The 20,943-nt window shown below is 44.5% G+C and overlaps 1 protein-coding gene across 2 annotated transcripts in view; it reads left to right on the top strand.

The window, feature by feature from the left end:
• The first annotated feature begins 2,064 nt into the window (after positions 1-2,064).
• The window catches only part of CLIC4 (chloride intracellular channel 4), a 36,977-nt gene continuing 18,098 nt past the window's right edge, over positions 2,065-20,943 (top strand). The window contains exon 1 of one of the 2 annotated variants that reach the window (XM_009563443.2): positions 2,065-2,234. In XM_009563443.2, the coding sequence (XP_009561738.1) occupies positions 2,163-2,234 (72 nt within the window). In that variant the 5' untranslated portion in view covers positions 2,065-2,162. Of the gene's footprint in view, positions 2,235-10,496; positions 10,652-20,943 lie in introns of those variants that run through there. The other variant, XM_054086318.1, reaches the window with a different exon arrangement.

Below are 20,943 nucleotides of genomic sequence, written 5' to 3'. Positions count from 1 at the left end.
CCGTGGAGTTGAGGATGGCTGTGCAGAAGCTGTAGGAACCAGAATGAAAAGGACTTTGTCACATCAGTTGCCCAGCCCTATCGGCACCAGGAGAGGGGCTGACAGCAGTTTTTCCTGCTCTGGATGAACAATTCAACGGCATTCAAAGATAAAATTTGCTTAAAGACATCCGGTCATGCAGGACTGAGGGTAATAAAATGCCTGGAGTGATAGGAGGTTGGAGGAAATGTTGGTAACCATTTCATCTGGAGCCATTTCTGGCTGTGCAGATGCGTTTAGGTACAAATTATAGGGAGGTTCGTCTCAATGCTGGGTTGCAGACAGCATTAAAGTAGTAAGGGCGGAGAGTGGCGTCAAAAGTCATTCCATGCCACGTTGGGGTATCCCATAGACCCAGAGCATCCCACCCTGGGAACCGCTCTGCCGAGACATCCAGGTGCAGCTGAACTCAGACTAAGAAAAACACGGTCTTAACTCCTGCACAAACGGAAGGACTGAGAGTGAGAGCGGGTGCTGCCGAAGCATAAAAAAGCCGCTTTGTTCCCAGCAGCTTGGACTCTGCAGGCATGAAGCTGCATGGGGAAAATGTGATCGCAGGCTGTATGCTGCTTTGTGCTATTTTGGTGGAAAGACTGGAAAAAGGGCAAAATGGTTTCATTTCAACCTGACATTTTGCCAATTGCCTGCTCATTTTTCTGTCCAGCTCCTCAGTCCCTGACCTTAAGAGAGAGAGAGAGAAACTGGGCTGGAAACACTCCTCCCTGCCTCCCAAAATAGATTTTTTGGAGTGGGCCCAGTACGGAGCATCAGTCGTGGTTGGGACCAGAGGGGCGGATGGATGCAGCGCTGCCTCTCCGTCGTTGCGTATTGCACATGGGGCACCCAGCACGAAATCATTTGTAGATGAGCTGGTTCTGGGTCGGGGTTTGTATGCAGCAGAGCAGCTCTTTTGCTGCAATCTATTGAAAATCAGCCCTTGACACAAGCTTTTAGTTTTGGCTGCACCTCAAATCCTGGGCTCACTTTTGGGCCCCTCACTACAAGAAAGTCATTGAGGGGCTGGAGAACATCCGGAGGAGGGAACAGAGCTGGGGAAGAGTCTGGAGCTCAGGCGTTCTGAGGGCCCTGGGGCTGTTTAGTCTGGAGAAGAGGAGGCTGAGAGGAGACTGCATCGCTCTCTGCAGCTCCTGGAAAGGAGGTTGTGGTGAGGTGGGTGCTGGGCTCTTCTCCCAAGTAACAAGGGACAGGACGAGGGGAAACAGTCTCAAGTTGCACCAGGGGTGGTTTAGGTTGGATATTGGGGAAAATTTCTTCATTGTAAAGGTTCTCAGCACTGGAACCACTGCCCAGGGAGTTCGTGGAGTCTCCAACCCTGGAGGTGTTTGACAGGTGGGCAGATGAGGTGCTCAGGATGGTTCAGTAGAGGACAGGAATGGTTGGACTTGTTGATCTCCAAGCTCTTTTCCAACCAAACGATTCTATGCTTTTCCCTGAGCCAGGAAAGAAACACTTTCTGGAGCAGGGCTGTGAGGGGGCAGTTGTGAAGCTTTGCCCCACAGGCTAGGCGGCGGCAGGCCTGGGGCAATGGCAAGGGCAGACACAGGGCACACCGTACCCCCACCCCGGCCTTGGCTGCGGGGGATGGACTCCCCCACTGCCTCCAGGGGTCTCATGGACACCACCATGACACCCCTTCACCCTCAGCACGGGCCACGCCCCCCAGCGCGGACCACGCCCATTCCCTCCAAGGCCCCGCCCACCGCTCAGGCCCCGCCCCTCAGCCGTGCCCTCGTCTGTCAGCGCCCACCCCGCTCCTCAGGACAGACCACGCCTCTTCCTCTTCCAGACCCCCGCCCATCGCGAGCCCCCAACGGCTTCATCCCTCCTCGCTAGCCCCGCCCCTCAGGTCAGACCACGCCCCCATCCTCTTCTATTCCCCGCCTACCGCGCGGCTCCCCGCCAGTGGAAGCTCCGCCCTTCGGCGTAGGCCACGCCCCCTCTGCACAAAGTCCCCGCCTCCCACCCTGGGCGCCCTCCCTTGCAGCCCCGCCCCGCCCCGCGCAGCCCGCGCCGCCGGGGCGGGTCCGACCGCAGTCGCGCAGGGCGGGCGAGGCGATCGTGGTGTTGGCGGCGCCGTCCCGGCGGGCTGAGGCTGCAGCAGCATGGCGCTGTCCGTGCCGGTGAACGGCCTGAAGGAAAGCGACAAGGAACCCGTCATCGAGCTCTTCGTTAAGGTACGGCGCGGGGGTCCCGTCCCGTTCCGTCCCCTCTCCCAGCACCATTTCCCGCCCGGCGGCTTCGAGTTTTCCCCGCACCTTCCTGGGGAGCGGGAAGGGGAAGGCACCACCGCTTCCAGGATACCCCCTCCTGTTGGGGTCCCCACCCTCTTAAGTGGGGAGGGAGCGTGTGGCTGGGCTGTGGGGACCCCCCTTTCATAGCAAGGAGCCCCATCCTGGCGGGCTGGGGAGCGAGGAGGGGGCACCACCACCTCCAAGACCTCCCCTCTGCTGTTGGGGTTCCCCCCCTCGAAGTGGGGACCCCCTTTCCAGAGGGGGGAGCGGGACACACACACAACTTCTCAAACCCCATCCTCGCTATGGAGACCCCATTCCTGGCGAGGGGGCCGCACCGCCTCTGGGAACGCCCCCACTCTTGGGGGTTTTCTCCCTCGAAGTGGGGACCCCGTTTCCAGGGGGCTGGGAAGCACGGGGGGGGGTGGGGGGGCAGCACCGCCCGCACCCTGTTTTGCTCGGTGATTTCCTCAGGTCTGGAGACTGGGGAAAGAGAAGAGGGGCATTACTGCGTCCAGGACCCGTCCCTCCTATTGGGGTCCCCCCTTCGCCTTGGGGACCCCCTTTCTGCTGTTGAGGGGAGCGCGGGGTTGGGCTGCGGCTTCCCCCTGAGCCTTCACCGTGGGGAGACCCTTTCCAGCGAGCTTGGGATTGAGGGAGGGCACCGCCACCTCCAGGACCCACCCTGCTGTCGGCCCCCCCGAAATTGGGACCCCCTTTCCGCGGGAGGGGGAGGGAGGGTGGGGCCGGGCTGTGGGGTTCCCCCTTCATAGGAAGGAGCCCCATCCTGGTGGGCTTGGGAGAGGGGGTGGGGGGGCACCACTAGCTACAGGATCCCCCCCCCCTTCCCGGCTGGAAGTGGGCACCCCCTTTGTGTACGGGGGAGCGCAGGGCTGGGCTGTGGCCACGCACAAAAGGTCCCTCCGGCTGGGCGGGAGTGTGAGGATCCGGGGCTGAGTCAGTGTGTGCGGAGCGCAGAGAGAGAGGCACTTTGGAAAAGTGCGCCTGGCTGGCTTTGCTGGAAAATTCTTTCCCGGGAGCAAATGGTGCAGCTGGGTGTTGGGGAGCGGAGGGGAGCCCGCCGTGTGCGCTGCGGGGCATCCCCCTCCTCATGCAGCGTTGGGAGAGGGTGAGAACGAGTTACTTTTCATTCAGTCCCCCTGCCCGAGAGTCCTAGAATCACAGAATGGGTTGGGCTGGAAGGGACCTCAAAGCTTATCCAGGTCCACCCCTGCCATGGGCAGGGACACCTCCCTCTGGATCAGGGGCTCCAAGCCCCATCCAACCTGGCCTGGAACCCCTCCAGGGATGGGGCAGCCCCCACTGCTCTGGGCAACCTGGGCCAGGGCCTCCCCACCCTCACAGCAAAACATTTCTGCCTAAGATCTCAATCTCCCCTCTTTCCTGCCCTCCCTGATCAAGAGCCCCTCCCCAGCTTTCCTGGAGCCCCTTTCAGCACTGGAAGCTGCTCTAAGGTCTCCTCGGAGCCTTTTCCAGACTGAACAACCCCAACTCTCTCAGCCTGTCCCCGTACAGGAGGTGATCTAGTCCACTGATCACCTCCATGGCCACCTCTGAACTCAGTCCAACAGATCCATGGCCTTCCTGTGCTGAGGACTTCAGAACTCAATGCAGGGCTCCAGGTGGGGGTCTCACAAGAGTGGAGCGGAGGGGCAGAATCCCCTTCCTTTGCGGCTAGTTACACTTGGTAGAATGGTTTGGGTTGGAAGGGACTTTAAAATCATCCTGTTCCAAACCCTGAAGTCTGCTTTTATGGCAGAAAGCAAACATGCAAATGCATTACCAATTTCCCCTCTAAACTCAAAGACTGAGCACGTTTTGTACTGCCTGTATCTGGCACAGATACCAGACGGTATCTCCACATGTTTTGCATCCACATATTGCAGTATGATGCAATATTTTGCATCCTCTGTGGCTCTGGTGATGCAGCATCTTCCTTCTACTTCGTATCAAAAGTGTAGAAAGTAAACAGTGCTAATCTGTTTTTAATATGCTCAGACTTACTTTGAAGTAATCTTCTGTAGAAGCAAAGTATTTTAATTTTTTAGATGAAGTGAAAAAATAAGGAAAGCCTTCATCTGAGATCTTGGGAGTTGCTTAGTGTAAAAGCCGTGAGACTTTCCAGCAGACTGGGGAGAGCTTTAGAAATAACTTAATAAATATAGAATTTATTTATTAAATGATACTCTAAAAATATTGATTTTTTTTTCTATTCCAGACTTGAGAGGCAGTAATGAAACCCAGGGAGAGCATTGCTGGGGAGGATTCCAGACCTGATTTTAGTCAGAATATTTATATTATGTGCAGAGGCTGGAACTTACTAGTACAGCAATTAAGTTACAGATTACTTTGAATTATTTATAGCAGTACTTCTGTAATATAACATGCCAACTCATCTTCATCTCTCCTGAAGTTTATTGGCCGATTTTCTTATTTTTAAACAAATTAGTGCAGTGATTGATGGCAGAAGGATTTGAGGGCAGGAGAAATAAGCTTTGCGGGTCTGTTTGAAGAGGATATTACATGAATGAAGAGTAGCATGGAAAAAGGTATAAAATTAGTTGTGGGGAAGATGCATTGAACTAATTAAATCTGAATGGAACCAATAAAGATTTTAGACTGTATGAAAGGGGAAAAGCAGGGAAAATTTCTGTCCCTCTCAATTGAAACTTCTTTATTGACATGGATTTGTAACTGGGTGTTCTTTAAGGTCTCTTCTAACCACACCACTCTATGATTTAAGGCTGTGTTTGGGATTATCAGTGAGTAGTGACTCCCTCAAGGAAGCCTTTTCCCAGGATTAAGAGTGACAGCTGCAAGCTATGCAGTGCCTGCCTTTAGGATAGAGTTGAGGTTAAAAAAGGAGTTATTCTTCTCTGCTGTCGTGATCTTCAGGTAAAGGTTGTTTTCCCTGTGAAATCCTGCAGAGGAAGAGCACCCTCCACGCCAGCAGACAGCCCAAAAGAGCAGTTTCTTCTGGGTGGTGCTGCCTCTCCCACACTTTACTCAAGCTGTTAAGTATTATTGGAACAGTGTTTTTGTAAAGTTAATAGAAGTCTCATTTGCTGCCTTGTTAAGATGGTCACTTCATAAAATGCAAGCGGATTATTTATGGTCATTCAGTAAAACTGTCTGTCTAGGGGAGCACGAGGTTTTGATTTAGTCATTTTTTTCCCCTGTAACAAGGAATCTCGGTTTCTTCTTTGTCTGTTGCCCAGTTTTCACCTGCCTATGAGTGCAGTCAAGAATAAATCTGCAATTATTGAGTGTTAGAGTGTTTTGCAATGTAGCTAATCGCTTTTCAAACATCTATGGGGTCTTGGTTGTGCACTGTTAGTCAGCAAAGCTCCTAAGATAGAGGAAAGACTTTGTGACCAAGGAAGAAACCTCTGCCAAATGCCTGCGGCTGAAGGGCGGCAACTCTGTGACCTGCGTGCAAAGGATTGTAGCAGCCAGACTAAGATGAAACAAAGGTACGGATTAAAGCTTGAGAAACCTGTGAAGCAGGAGAAACTGTTTGGCTTTATGGCCGAAATGTTGGGTTTGAATCTTATTAAATTGTGATCAGTAACAAAATAGGATGGGCTCAGTATGGGGAGGAGTGCACACATGGTTGGGTTTCAGTTATGAGTAACTCTTTAGGGCTGTTTGTCACCAGGGAATTATTTGTTTATTCAAGAACACAGTGTATCTGTCAGATGTAATGTATTTTTATAGTCTGTATTAACGCACGTGCAGAATTAGGATACTTAGGTACGAAAATGTGTTACAGTGCTGAAATAGAGGTGAATCATCTGTTTTTTGGTCTCATAATAATGAGTAGCTTCAGCAGCTTTCTCAGTACAGTGCTGGTGGGCTGCCTGCCGTCCCTTTAAGTGGAGTGTAAATATTTTCCAAGTCTTTCCTCTGAGAGCTGATTAGGAGAAACTAGTGATGTATCTGATTTCATTTGGTTTCCTCCTAAGCTTGCATGTTTTATTAATAAGAGAGGCCCACTTCCATTATCTAAGAAGAATATTTTTGTGTGCCCTTGTGGCATTTTAGAGTAGTAAAGAGTACACTGTGATGAATGTGCACGCAGAAACTCGAGTGCTGTGATCGGAATACAACACGTGTAGGCCACTTGTGATAGGTGCAGTTTGGTTGATTGTGTGTGGATTTTTATGATAAATCAAAAGTGTGGTGGTCAAATAGAACCGCTCACCTGTGGAAACTGCAGGACAGAGCTTGCAAAACTACTAGTGCAGTTTCTTCGAGACAGCATGCAAAGGAGATGAGGATGGAAGCTGCTCAATGCACAGCCTTTGGTGTAAAAAACACGTTGGTGGTTGCATTCTTGTAATAGCAAGGTGAAGACACAGAGGAGCAGGCAATGTTAAAGGAAAAAACAGCAAACTCAACAAACAGGACATTCATGGTTGTCTATCTGCTGGTGTGAGACTTGTTATAGTCGATGTAGGTAACCCTTAATGAAGGTGCTCTCTTCAGTTGTGTAATATGTGTGTACTTGCAAATTAATTAGACCTTGGATTTCTGGCGGCTTTCAAATAAGATTTCACTGTGAAATTGGGCAACTGTTTTGAAAATCAGATAGTGTCTACTATCTGATTACCTGCAAATTGTACTGTCAGTAGGAAAAAAGCTGTGATTAATAAACACCCTACTATGAGACGCTCCCAATTGTTTTAACAGAAGCTTGTCTACTTTTTTGTATATCTGAATTAACTGAAATTTGGCAATTGAGAACTGTTTGTCTTCTGGGACCTAGGCCGGTTTTGAGCCTGTGGCAGGAAAGGGATGTGTGCATCTGCATCTCTAGCAGCAGACTTGATGTTAGCTCAGTGCTGGGTGAGCTGAGGAGTGTGATGTGTCTGAACTGCACGCGTTAAACTGCGTTCATTCAGGCCTGCCTTTGTCTGTCGGGCTGCTCACTGCCTGTGTCTATCCTTACATAAGCTCCGATGTGTCAGAGCGTTATAGCTGCTGTATGGCAGTTTGTAACAGACAATCCCACTGTCTTATTTGTGGTAACTGTTAATTTTCTTTGTTCTTTTGGCAACTACAATATAAATGTAAAATTAAAAGGATCCTGAATAGAAGGAATTAACGAGGCTAGAGAGATGCAGTATTGCTTCTCAGAGATAGTGCTGTCAGGGGCAAGCTTGTCACTTGATAATCTTATTAGATAAGTCTCCTCCTTATGTCCCAGATCATCCTTTGGAGGTTTTGATGTAATAACCTCAGCACCTGAGGACTTCCTCAGTCTGCCTTTGACATGTGTTTGGTGGAGATAGCAAAATTTCATGGGAGGCTGATTTGCTGTGTATAAATATTGGAGTATTATTAAAGATCCTTTTACAAACTGAGCCATAACCTCTTGGTACATCCTGTGCTTAGTTGTTGTACATCAGGCCTTTTCCTTTTTTGGCCAGCAAGCTGAATTCCTTTAAATTCTGTTTGGGAGAGTTCTCATAGCCAGAAATGTCATTGTCTTTTTTATTTGAATCTGATTGCTAAGACAGAAACTGCTGCACTTGATATACTACTTTTTAAAAATACAGAGATGGTCTCAAGTGTAAATGTTAAATCTTTTGCAAAACATTGAAAAACAAGCTTAAAAACTTCCTAGCAGTCACTTTTAAAGGGATTATACAAATGAGTTGGAGCTTCCCGAGTCAGAGGTTGTTTCTGAGTACGCTTCAACAGTAATGATTGTATTTACTGACATCTGTCCTTCCCTTTCCTATGATTAACATCTACATAGCTCACTTAGAGTGTCAAGAGGACTTGGGTGTTATTTTGTGGTTGAAAGATGACTGACACTTGTGCACTTTTCCCTCTTTCCCCACAGAATGATCTGAGAACTTGCTGAGTTCCTGAATTTCATCTCCTTGCCCTCCACTGCCTGCTAACCTGCTGCCTGGGTTGGTACAGTCATCCACAGCAGGGCTTCCGAGTCATCTGGTCATGGTGCACTTAAGTGCTGTGTAACATGGATGAGTTCTGTTAGCATAGATACTACTATAACAGACAAATCTGTCTTCCGTTTTCTTGGATTTCTCAGGCTGTGGATTGAAGGGGAAAGAGGAGCTTGTATCAGAGAAGGTGTTGTGGGACGAACGGTAGAGCCTGGAACCTCTCAAAAGTCAGATGTAAATACACATCAAGGGTCTGAGAAGGCTGAGTCTTGTTCATGTGATTGTGTGTACGTGCAGTAAGGAATTCACAGAGATGGGGAAGAACGTGCTTAACAGCAGAGTTGTGAAAATATTTTGAAGAGAATGAGAAACCCTGTAAGAGATGTCTTGTCTGTTCTTAAAGATAACCGATTGTTGAGAAATAACAAGCAGATATGAGGAATGTTTATGTAAGCTGAGTTTTGTTGTGAGGGAGTGGGCGGGAGGGTCTGGTAATCTTTTACTGGGCAGCACTGTGACGGTATTACCATCTAAGAAGTTAGTAATCATTACCCGCGCAGCCTGAAGTGACTCAGTTACTGTCTGGTCTTTCACTGGTGTTCCTGACCTAGTCTGTTGGAAGAAGACAGTGAAGAAGAGAGAATTCTTTTTTTTGAGTATTATCATCTGTTTTTTTAACGTGAGTAGGGTGAACAGAGCAGCAGTTGGTTCTGTAGCTTTTGTCACCAAGCTTGTGGATTTTTGGAGGCTGTGTTGTCTCTTATAAAAATCTGTGTTTGGAAGGATCTGTTTAGGAAATCCATTGAGCTTCTAGCTAAACAATAATCTGTGTACTTCAGAAAATGACTTTTGTACTCTGAGGTTGCAGGTTTGTTTTTTAAAAGTGTACATTAGTTAAAGGGGACAAAGCGAGCCCTAAGCTGTCATTATTTTCTCCCCAGTGTGTTAGGTTCTCTTTAAGTAAGATGTTTGTTGAGATGTGACAAACCCCAGGCTTGCAGTCTTTTATAGCAGTTCCAGGTCCTGTCTGGGCTGGCCATACTGCTGAGAACTCCACAAGAATGACTTTAAAGAATGGATAACTCTACTTGGCAGTAGCGGGATTTGTTGTCCTCTCTTTTGGTAGATGTTTTCTTTTGCTCTGCAACTGATAACCGAGCTGTGCAGCTCTGTAAAATGAGGGGGACAACGTGGGAGAAAGTCAAGTGGCTTTGTCTGCCAGAGTGCACACTTCATTTATCTTAAGACAGCAAACTTAATTAAGATGGTGGTTGGTTGCAAGTTGACTGCCCATGGAAAAATAATTTACCTCTGTGCTTCTTATCCATCTAATTCGATTTTTATCTTCAGAGTTCTTTGTAAATAACACTTGGCAAACAACTTATTGTCCTAATCAAGCTGTTTTTTCCTTGCATATGCTTCAGAATGATAGTTTGTCTTAAAATATTTAGCTGCGTGCTCTGTGCTCGTTTGTAGTATTAAGAGTTTGTGAGCGTTTTGACAGCAAAAACACACCAAACCAAAATCATTGTTTTGATATGAGTTTAAATAGAGCTTTGACCTCAGGAGCTTTAAATCCTTTATTTAGCATATATTTTCCCTGAAAAAGAAAAAAAAAAAAAAAAGGCTATTTTCTTCAACTTATTTTGGAGTTTGTTTAATTTTTTTTTTTTTTTTTAATCAGGTCAAATGTGTTTATGGCACAATCTGATTTTTAGGGCTCTGAAAGCTGTGTTTGTTTATGCTGAAGTGAAAAACATAAGCTAAACTGCTATTAATTACAAATGTCTTTGTGTCTGAGTTCTCTGAGAGTTCAAACCTATTCCTTGTATTGTTGGCCAGACAAAGGGCGAGGAGCTTTACACGAGAAAAGGAAATGACTTAGTTCTGTACCCTGAATGTCCATATTAGGTATAAACTAAATATAGGAGTGTAATCCAGGAGTGAAGTCATATCTGTGTGTTTTCATGAGAAGAGCTAATGAGATCAGTCAGTGCTACTGGATCAGCCTCAGAGCTGTTTGGCTCCGCTAAAGCATTAATATTTTGGCTGGCGTGTGACAGTCTGTACTTTGGAGAGCTGCTCTTCTTAAATAAAGGAAATAGTTTTGGGCTTTGTCTAAAAATAAAATCAAAGCAAGTGCGAGTATATTGCTGGGACCTTTCAAAGTGATGCAGTGAGACATGCTGTCCTGGAGCTTGATGAGATAAGGGGAAATGTCCCAGAGGAGGAAGTTCCACTCTGCAGCTGGGGAGCTCGGATACCATCTCTCAAGGGACATAGGGTACTTTCATAGAGGTGCCTTTTCATAATCGAGTTGCACACTGCTTGCGTGAGAATCAGAAGCTGCAGAGACCAAGCCTTCCTCGAAACCTTTGTTCTTTAGCCACTCTTAAATCCCAACAGCAGCTTCAGTCTAAGGTAATGTTTTTCCTAGAGCTGCTGAATGCACTGTTAGCAGGGGGAGCAGATTCAAAACTGCAGCTCTTCCAGTGAGATTTGAGAATTTGAGTGGTTTCTTTGTTTGTTGGTGCGTTCTCCTGTGGACACAGCTGTTGGCATTCTGATTTGGAGGCAGTTGTAGGTTTAGCTGTATTTCTTATTTTATCAGATTTTTAAGCTCGCAGGTGATTGCTTTTGGCTAGCGTTTTGGCATGAAACTCCTTGGGTGTTTTATGTTGGCTTTCCTGTTCCTGGTGGGGTTCATCACAGTCAGCCTGGCAGCCCACCAACCTGGCTGTTGGTGGAGGAGGAGCAGTGCAGGGGGGGGGAAGCTGGGGCACCTTTTCGCCATTCCCCTCTGCTAGTCTGTCCAACTCAGTGCTCATCTTAGTTCTGGAAATTAAGTTATGTTAAGTTATGAAATACGTGAACGGAGTTCTTTTGTTTCTCTGGCACACGGAGTGATGCATGTTCAAAGGTTTATTTTTTTTGAACTCTTAAATACCAAAGATAAAATTTTTACGTGGTTTTCTGGGCCCCAGTGACAAGGTTTGCAGTTTTCCTATAATTTTTTGTGGATGTTTCATTATTTGATTGGAGGTTCTGGAAATAGGTCTGTTGGGCAGTAGCCAAAGCACACGCTGTACTATGTTAACAGATTTAATAAGTGGGGGGGCGGAGGAAACCTTGTTGCATACAATGCCTGTTCCAATTTTATGTGCTGCATACCCAAAGGAAAGTTTCAACCGCTATAGAAGAAACCTTTAACACTGTGGGGTTAAATGCCTAATTATTAGAATATTGCAAGAATACGTCCAGCTGTTAACAGGGTAGATTTTAGTCAGTTTAGTCATGACGGAATCACTGTTAAGGGGTGTTGCCTTTAGAGCGAGAGGCACAGATGAGGTGGATGCCAGCCTTCTGCCACTAGTGAGTAACTCCAGTTTTCCTGTGCCAGGCTGGGATGTGGCTGTGTGTTGCTATCCACAGTAATCACAAGTTTTTGTATTCATAGCATTAAGCTTATTTCTTCCCTGAAGAAAGTGGTGGTTAGTATTTAATGCATGTTTCAATTCTGGCTCTTCATCTGATCTTCCCAGTGGAGGACCATGGGATAATTTCTTCTCTCCAAAGAACTAGAAACACTCGGTTAATTTCTATTAAACTGTGAAGTTACTTTAATATGTCATGAAGATCTCATAGCTTTTTCCAAAAATTTACACTGAGAATCGGGTAACAATGAACAGGAGTTGCAGGGGAAGTGTATGAGGTGAGTCTGCTAATGATTTTGTTAGGAATAGCTTCAAAAGGCTGAAAATAGCATCATCCTAAAATGGAGAGTGGCCGTTACAGGCAGATGTCCAACACAGCAGTGCCTTATCAGAAAGGTAATGGCTTAAGAGGCTACTCTAAAGGGCTGGTAGACATTCCTTCCTCTCTTTTAATTGTCAGATCTCGAAGTAAAAGCATGGAGTTCAGTTAATTTATTTTTTAAGCTTTTTGAGTTTACAGGGATGTCAGCTGATGTGGAAGGTGGATTGGTTACAAATTAAGTGGAGATGATATCCCTTGTCAAAAGGCAGTGGTAATTAAGGTTGCTTTTTCCCTGGGTGGAATAGATGTCAGTCATCATATGGAAAATATAGACTAATCATCTTAGGCTCTTTGTGTTCACAGTTAATTCCAGCTATCAGCACTGCCCTTATGCTCCTGTTCCTTATATTTTTCTTAAAGGACTGCCTGTTTGAGGTAGCAGCAATTGCATAAACTGTTCAGTAGTGTGGTGGCTGTGATTTCAGAGCCAAAATCTGGCTTCATACAGTGTTTCCGAGCTTTTTGAATTGCCCTTAGGAGGCCAGATAAAGGGGTTGCACTGCTAAGTGTAGTCTATGTAAAAAGAAAACAGTGATAGAGGTGCTGTAAGCTTTTTGAGGTCGAATGTCTTCAGTTTGGAAATGAATGCACATGCATTTCCTGGCAGATAGTTTCTTATTTTAGGTGACACATAATGAGATACATGCTTATCTTGTTGCTTCCTTTGCGAAAACAAGTTAGCTTCTGAGTTCAAAAGCAGTTGAAAGGTACTGGGGAAACAAAGGTTAGTTACTAGTGGTGTCAGAGAACAAGATCACCTACAGAAGGTGTGATGCAGCAGTAGTGCCTGTCCTGTGCTGTCTGTGATGCCGGAGGTTCTCTTGCTGACCACACTGAACATGTGAACAAAAGCACGCTTGCAGTAGTAGCTGTATAAGGTGCCAAACCGCTGGCCTTCGATGTTGGATGTTTTGTGTAGGACCTTCTTAGCATTGTGAAAGAATTGCAGGTGTTAACTTGCTTGTCAAAGACATTTCGTAGTGTAAATAAATTTTCATGGTTACTACAAGATTATTTTGTTCTTGGACTGAAGCTTTAGTGACTTTCTAACGTTAGCAGTGAGTCAGGATGATTGGTTTGGAACTTTGGATCTTTGAGGTCCTTTCTGACCCAAACCATTCTATTATTCTCTGTAGGTTTCAAAATACACGAGACAGCTTTGTTTAAAGAGCTGTGCTGTGAGCTGGAATACGCAGAACCTGTGCCGTGATAGCAGAATCCTGCAGGTCCTGAGACTTGCCTTTGCTTCTGTCTCTTTTTAAGAGGTTGACACAGATCTTTAAATATGCAACAGTGTTTTATCGGTTGAGAAATGAAGACAACACAGAAACAAAAGCTTTCTTGTAAGTTGGGGCACTAGCTCTGTGCTCTCCTAGGGAAGCAAGATAAAGGTGAACTGACACGCGGAAGTGTCCCTCTCATCCTGTCATCCCTCGGATTAAATCTGGTTGAACCAGATTTAGTTAGTGTGAGAGTTCAGGGCTTGACTCTAGCTTGCTTCCTGACCCGTTCCTCCCATAAGCCCACAAAACAACTGCCTTCTCAAGCTAACAAATCTGAAAAGGTGAGAATGAATTGAACATAGTGTATTGCAGACACTTTTTTCTGTCCTGATCTCTGCAACTCACTGCCTTGTCACCTGTTTCCTTCTTTCTAATGATGCTTTGCTATTGACCTTTTTGGGCATGTTTTGGCCACACAGCAATTGATATCGTGGCAACACGTGGTGGAGGCATTTGGTGTTACGTCAAATACTGTACTAGTCCTTCCACAGAAATAATTCTTTACATCTTATCTGAAAACACCGCCCAGTAAACAGCATGGAATTCTGTTTGTTCAGCTTGGCAAGATAAAGGTCTGAGTAGACGCTGTGAGGATTTCGACTGATACTACCAGACCATTTTCAGTATTCATGGTGAAACATGAAACCACTCCCTCGTGTATTCCTTCATCTCAAGGGCTTTGAACTGCACCAGGTTTTTCACTTGAATTATTTTATTAGTTTACCTTAGACCATTCACTCTCAACACAGTAATCCATATAGAAATATTACTAATTCATTCATTTTTTTGAATGACCTTACTGTTTGCAAGACATGTAAGAGTGATTGTTGCCTGCTGTTTTGAAGGAAAGGGTGTGCATCTTGCTGTTCTTCTCATGGTTTTTTTTTTCCCCAGCAGATTTCTTTTTTGTTAGAACTGAGATATGTTTCAAGATTGACAAGTTCAAAATTTGAAAATACCTTCTGATTTTTCCCCTAGCCTGTTTATTTGTTGGAACATTAATTTTCTAGACTTCACAGGCTTCAGATTTCTTATTCGGGGGAGTGGAGACTTCCTCAGTGGTGTAATCAAATGGCTCCAGTAGTTGTCTTTGGCGAAAAGTATTTTGTGAGATACTTAAAAAAAGCATTTTTCCCTCTTCATCCAAGTGTTACTTTTCCCTGCTTCTGGTATGTCAAATCTGGGAGAGATTCCCTTGATAGTTTTGGATAAATTAGGAAATGGTCTTTAAGTGTTCTGCCCCTTTCTTTTGTTCTATTTGCATGGGCAGAGACTGAACTATTATGTTTCTCCTCAAGTGTGCTTTGACTTCACTATAATTCCTGCAGTCATTTGATCTGATTTGGGAACTCTTAATATGCTCCTTTTTTGATGAAGTGCTGAGGGACATGGTTTAGGGAGTGTTAGGAATGGTTGGACTCGATGATCCAATGGGTCCTTTCCAACCTTGTGATTCTGTGATTCTGTGATTCACTGATAGCTGTTTGAAACAGTTCTGCAGGGCCTGGAATGAAGAATTTTAGAGTTCTCTTTTACTCTTGAGTCTTCCAAATCTGTGCTACATTAAGCAGGGCTTTGTCCCTTTAAGTGTTCCTTTTCTTGTCTCTTTGTTGTTGTTGATCTTTCAGTAAACTTCAGCACTACATTGGTAAAGAAAATACATGAAGGATCCAGTTGGGAATCAAGTTAATTTTTATGCAGCTGTAAAGACAAACATTGTGCAATTAAAATGGATTTTTTTCTTTTTCCCTTCCCTTAGCTTGTTTGGCTGCTTAAACAGACGTGTGATTTCTTGTACTCTGGCTTTTTTTTAGAAAAACAGTCTCATTTGAATGAAATCACTGCTTCAGGGAAAGAGAAAGGGAGGAGGTAGCTTCCGCATTGGCGGAATCAGCTGAGTTAAACCTTCCAAACTGTGGGATAAGTAGACTTTTTGATTTATTCTTTTCCCCAGCTAGCTGGCACTCTTGCATGGGCTGAGCTACTTGGCACTGGGAGTTCCAGTAGTTTGACTGTAGCTATGATAAACCAAGTTGAATTAGTTTATGTTGAAATGCTCCAGTTAGATCATTCTGATTTGATTCACTGCCTTTCTAACTCGTTCACTCTTATTCGCACTTGCTTTCTTATTTGGGATTCTTTAAAAAATATCCCTGTTTGGTTTTCATACAGTACTGTAGGGTGGGTGCTGTGATGTGTAGCTCTAGGTATGATGATGTTCTTGAGAACATGTCCTTCATTGAGTGGTGGCAGCTTGGTTTGATAGTGACAACTGAAAATTAGCCCTAACTGTAGGAAGATTTGTGTTATTGAGTAATAAAGACTTTTAGATTGGTTTCAGAAAGAGTTTGAAATAAAAACTCGGAGCTTCTCGATAGAAAATCAAGCATAGTCTTGCTGAATTAATGAATGATCTAGGCTTACACTAATATAGAGAAGTCAGCATTTAATGTTTCATTTACTCTGGTGTTGAGTACTAGACACTGAAGATATCCTGGAATATCATGTGCTGGGGAGGGACTTTTTTACAAGGGCTTGGACTGACAGGACAAAGGAGAATGGCTTTAAATTGGAAGGGGCGGCATTTTTATTAGACATTAGGAAGAAGTTCTTCATGATGAGGTCTACTGAGGCAGTGGCCCAGGTTGCCCAGAGCAGTGGTGGCTGCCCCATCCCTGGAGGGGTTCAAGGCCAGGTTGGATGGGGCTTTGAGCAACCTGATCCAGTGAGAGGTGTCCCTGCCTATGGCAGGGGTTTGGAACTGGAGGGGCTTTGAGGTTCCTTCCAACCCAAACCATTCTACGATTCAAAGACAAGGCCGTGACAGATTTCTGGCTTTCAGTAGGGGGCTTAGGCAACAATTGTGGCGTGATTAACCCCCTGCGTGACTGGTCATCCCCAGTCTCAGAATAGCTTTGCAATATTTAAAGGTTACAGTTTACTGCCAGCACAGCTCTATGCCAGTGGAACAAACCAGAGGCAGAAACCTCCCTCTGAAAAGAACCTTTCTGTGACGGAAAGAGAGCAGGGTGACGCTCTTGATGCCTGGGTGTAACAGGTCTTTGCTGTAGCTCGCAGTGCATCAAATACAAGAAGATAGAAACTGGGCCTCTCAGGGAAACAGTTACGTAGCAGAATTCCTTGGCTTGAGGAGCACTGAAGACAAAAGTTTCTTGGCATTCTAACTGCATTCCTTTTCCAGTATGTGCTCAGAATAACTTGGGACTTTTTGGAGCAGAAGTGAGACAGCGTTTGATTGTAGACATACAAGTCTGTGCTCAGTTTAGCTGCTCAACTGCAGCTTTGAAAAATGGATTAGGTTTTGTTCAAAGCACTGTATGTTAGTGTGCTATTAGCCTTTTATTCTGAGTCAAATAATCCAAAAAGCCAGTCTTGCTTAAACAAAAGCAGATGCTCGTCATTGGTTGTTCATTTTGAATGTTATACTTGTGTTGGGAGACAAGAAAAGTTTTGGTATAAATTGGCATTACAGCGTAACTGCATTTGACCTTTTTTGGTCCTCATTGATTGCTACTAAAGCAGTGCTACCAGTACCAAATTGGTTTTGGCTTTGCAAAATGGACCTTAATGAAAGCCACAGTTCAGTGCTAGGCCTTATTTTAAGCAATTTTGCGTTCAGATTCAGGTCTGTGACTTAAAAGCAGCTTTGCTTGAGGTTCCAGGTAGGCTCAGATTTACCATTTTTTTTTTTTTTAAGGTAAACAAATAAACAAATCTTCAAATTCTGAACTCTGAATTTGAGTTCAGTTTATTTCAGTTGTAATTTTTAAATCTCCCGCTAGAAATAAAGCTCTGTAGTGGAATTATATCATATGAAAGAAGGCGCGGGGTTTAATCCAATGTCCTAACTTTCTTTCAGACTATGTCATTGCAGCTGATAAATTCTGAAATCTGTCTGATATAAAAATGTTTAACCTCTCTGTTGTGAACAGTTTTAGGTTTTTTTTCCTGTGCCCTTGGAACCTTTCTTTGCCTGCTGGGGGGTCTTTGCTTTTCCCTGTCTCATTGGCAGGCAGCAAAACCTGGGCAACCACAGACATAGTTAATGTTATTGCTGACTCCTGAGTTCAGGAAAAGCCCTGAAGTTTCATAATACCAAATCTTTATCTTTGTTTCTATTTGTAATAAAGAGTCTGTGCGTAGGGGAACAATTTTTGGTTTTTCATTGGATGCTATCTCCAAAAGCATTTTCATCTCTGCTTCTAAGTAGCTTTTTGCTTTCTACATCTGGTGATGGATCATAAGTCTTTAAAGCTCTTAATCAGTCCTACAATGAGTTTTTTTTTTGAAGTCCTGTTTTGCAACTCACAATTAATAAAGTAACTTGTAGAAAAGAGTTGTATTCTAGAAACTGGCCTTTGTACTTTAGGACACTGGTTGTGCTTTTTGAGTATTGGTTTGGAATGAGGAGAGCTGACTAGTGCGTATTAACTTGATTCTCTCAGGAAATGCTTCACTTCCAGTTGTTGATATTGCGGTACTGAAGCCTCTGACTTCATTTGGTGCTAAGGATCATCCCTAGGATGGCAGGCAGTTGCATCCCAATGATTCTGCCTTTGGCTACCTGCCTATATTTTTTTCTGTTTAAAGGTTTCCTTAGTCTGTGTCAGAGGAGATATCTGGCAATGTGTGTCATATCGCACCAGCTCTGGTCTCTGCTTCTGAGGTACGAAGGGCTCAATAAAAGATCATAGAATCATAGAATGGTTGGGGTTGGAAGGGACCTTAAAGATCATCCAATTCCACCCCCCTATGACGTCTAGTCTAAATCTGCCCCTCTCCAATTTATAGCCACTCCCTGTAGTCCTATCGGTATGCCTTTGTAAGAAGTCCCTCCGCCAAAGGATGAGGAGTGAGGAGAGCTAATCCTGACCAGGTCCTGCACAACTGATGTGAGCAGCACAGGCTCTAGCCCTCAGTGTGGCAGCCAGTGGCAGAGAGTGGCTGGAACAGCAGCGCTAATGGTCCCTCCAGGGTGCCTCATGGATGACTCAAAGCTCTGAGGTGTAGCGCTTTGGTAAATGCCCATATTCCTCTATTTATTTTATAATAAATGTGAGGTTGCTTTTCCATCAGAGGAGGTGAGGAAACTTCATGCGATTGGGGTACGCATGCCCATGCTGATGCTGCAGTGTAACTCAGGTACTTTGGTTGAAGTAGCAGTGTTGAAGTAGCCGTAAAACTTGAAGACTGTGATCAGTTGTGAACCAAAGAATTGTTTCTGCTTCAAAGTGTAAAGTAGTCTGGGCAGAACAAAACATATATTTTCCTTTGATGGGGTGAAGTGTTGTCTTTTTCAATACTGTTTTTCAAAGGTAGATAAGTTCTTACACATTACAGAAAGTGTTAGATGAGTATAAGTCTACATTGGCATAATTTACCTGCAGGAAATGTCTGTTCCAGTGTAAACACAATAGTGTAACTGTAGTGGAAAATTCAGAAGTATAAACCTCTGTCTGGAGGGATGACATTGCGGTTAAATATTAACAGCCATAAACGTGCAGAGGTATTGGAAAAAGACTGCAGAGCGAGCACCTTGTGAGGCAGGAATGCACAAATCCATAGAGCAGCTGGAATCCTTACAGCAGTTACATGCACAACAGAAAAGTGTGGATTGAGCTGGTATGAAGCAAAATGCCCAGAGTAACCACAGTGACTGTTTTATCCTTTTTGTAGATGCTTTTAGAATCCAGTCTGCTGAACACTGTGAAGCTATGCACCAGCTCTTGAGACAATCTAGGATCATGAATCTGCAGCAAGTTTTACTTTACTTTCCAGAGATAAAGGAGGCAATTTGTAGTTTATAGCAGAAAGACAATTTTTTTCTTTCATATGTTCGTTAATGACACTCATAAAAGTTGGAAGAAAAATATTCTCCCCAACTTGGAAGGATAATCAGCTGTGACCAGAGAGGTATTGGTAGAAATGAGACCAGAGGATTGAGGCATCCTGAATCGGTTTATGGTTCCTCGTGCCCTGCTATTTATCAACAGTTGTAAAAGGAGTCTCAGCCTTATCTGCAAAGGCACTGTGATTTTTTTTTTTTAAAAAGAAAACCACCTGTTTGACTTTTGCACTGTTTCACTGAAAAACTTCCTGGTTTGAAAATCCTGCTGTGAGAAAATCCCACTGTTGCTCTTCCTCACTGCTAAAGTCTCTTTGTTCCCCCTACTCTGGCCCCACTCGGTGCATGGCTGGGAACTGAACATAAAGCAGTTCCTTCGTGCGAGCGTCTACACCTTTCTTTAGTTAGTATCATCACTAAGCTTTAGGACCAGAAATTGCTGTTGGCTTTTCTTCTCTTTCTTCTCTTTTCCAGCCCCTCCCACCTCTTCTTTTTTAAACACTGGATTTCCACCAATCAGTGCTTAGTGCTTGTGTTCAACCTTTCTCCTTGTGTAGCTCTGTTCTGAAATACTCTGTGCTTAGTGAATAGTCGCTTTTTGTCTCTGTCTCTGCGGGACACAGGCAGTGTATCCTACAGCCTTATAAAATGGCCTAGGAAAAGGTAATAGTAACGATGGAAGAACTAGCCAGGTTTTGAGAGTTGCCCTGATTAAAATTATTCCTGGATGTATTCTAATAATAACAAACAAAATCCTTTGAAACTCGTGTAATATAAAGAACATGTCGAGACAATCTGACTTATGTGGCTGTTTGAACTACTAAGCCAGTCTTCAGAGGATTGAGTTTTATAGCAAGATGCAAGGTTTTGTGTGTCTAATTCTAGCCACTAAAACCTAAAAGTTTCCAACCCGGCGATACATACTTCATTGTTGGAGCAATCATGGGATGGATGCCATCGCTGGGTGGCCTGGGGTGCCTTACTGTTGCAGTGTAATGGAGCTTTGTTGTGGTGGGACAAAGACTTATTGATGAATTGCCTATAAAATGTGGCTTTGGAATATTGCTTTATTGTCAGTGAAGTCTCTAAATACTTACAGTTACGTCTTTCCTTACAACACCTGCGATACAATAAAGATTCGTAGTGCTGGTTGTAGTTGGCTTGTGGGAACACTGCACGGGGAGTTAGAAGATGACTACATGCTGGAAGATGACTACAATTAATCACATGTAGAGAAGGAAAAATAATAAGGAATGAAGAACATTATTGACAAGAGCAGTTGGATCATCTTAAATGTGAAAGATCAATTATTTTGTCTGAAATCTTGTTTTGATACACATTGTGCAAAGCTATTAGAGGACACAAGAAGTAAATAGGTTTGCTGACTTCTTAGATCGGCAGGTTTCACTGTGATAAAATCCTCATTTTCTCTGCAGTAAAAAGCCATCAGAAGGTGCAAGTATTGCCCCATCCCTGGAGGGGTTCAAGGCCAGGTTGGATGGGGCTTTGAGCAACCTGATCCAGTGGGAGATGTCCCTGCCCATGGCAGGGGAATGGAACTGGATCGGGTTGAGGTACGTTCCAAGCCAAACCATTCCATGATTCTGTGATATGACTGTTTAGTTAAAAAAAAAAAGAAACAAGATGATGCAGAAAGTCTGTGCATATCTTCCCAGTACATGAAGCATATCTCAATATTCTGAGAATGCTCATCCTTGTGTATTATGTGTTGAGGTGGCTTGTTCAGG

The sequence above is a fragment of the Cuculus canorus genome, chromosome 22, assembly GCF_017976375.1.
Source record: "Cuculus canorus isolate bCucCan1 chromosome 22, bCucCan1.pri, whole genome shotgun sequence".
Classification (NCBI taxonomy): domain Eukaryota; kingdom Metazoa; phylum Chordata; class Aves; order Cuculiformes; family Cuculidae; genus Cuculus; species Cuculus canorus.
This window is presented reverse-complemented; position numbering and strand designations above follow the sequence as displayed.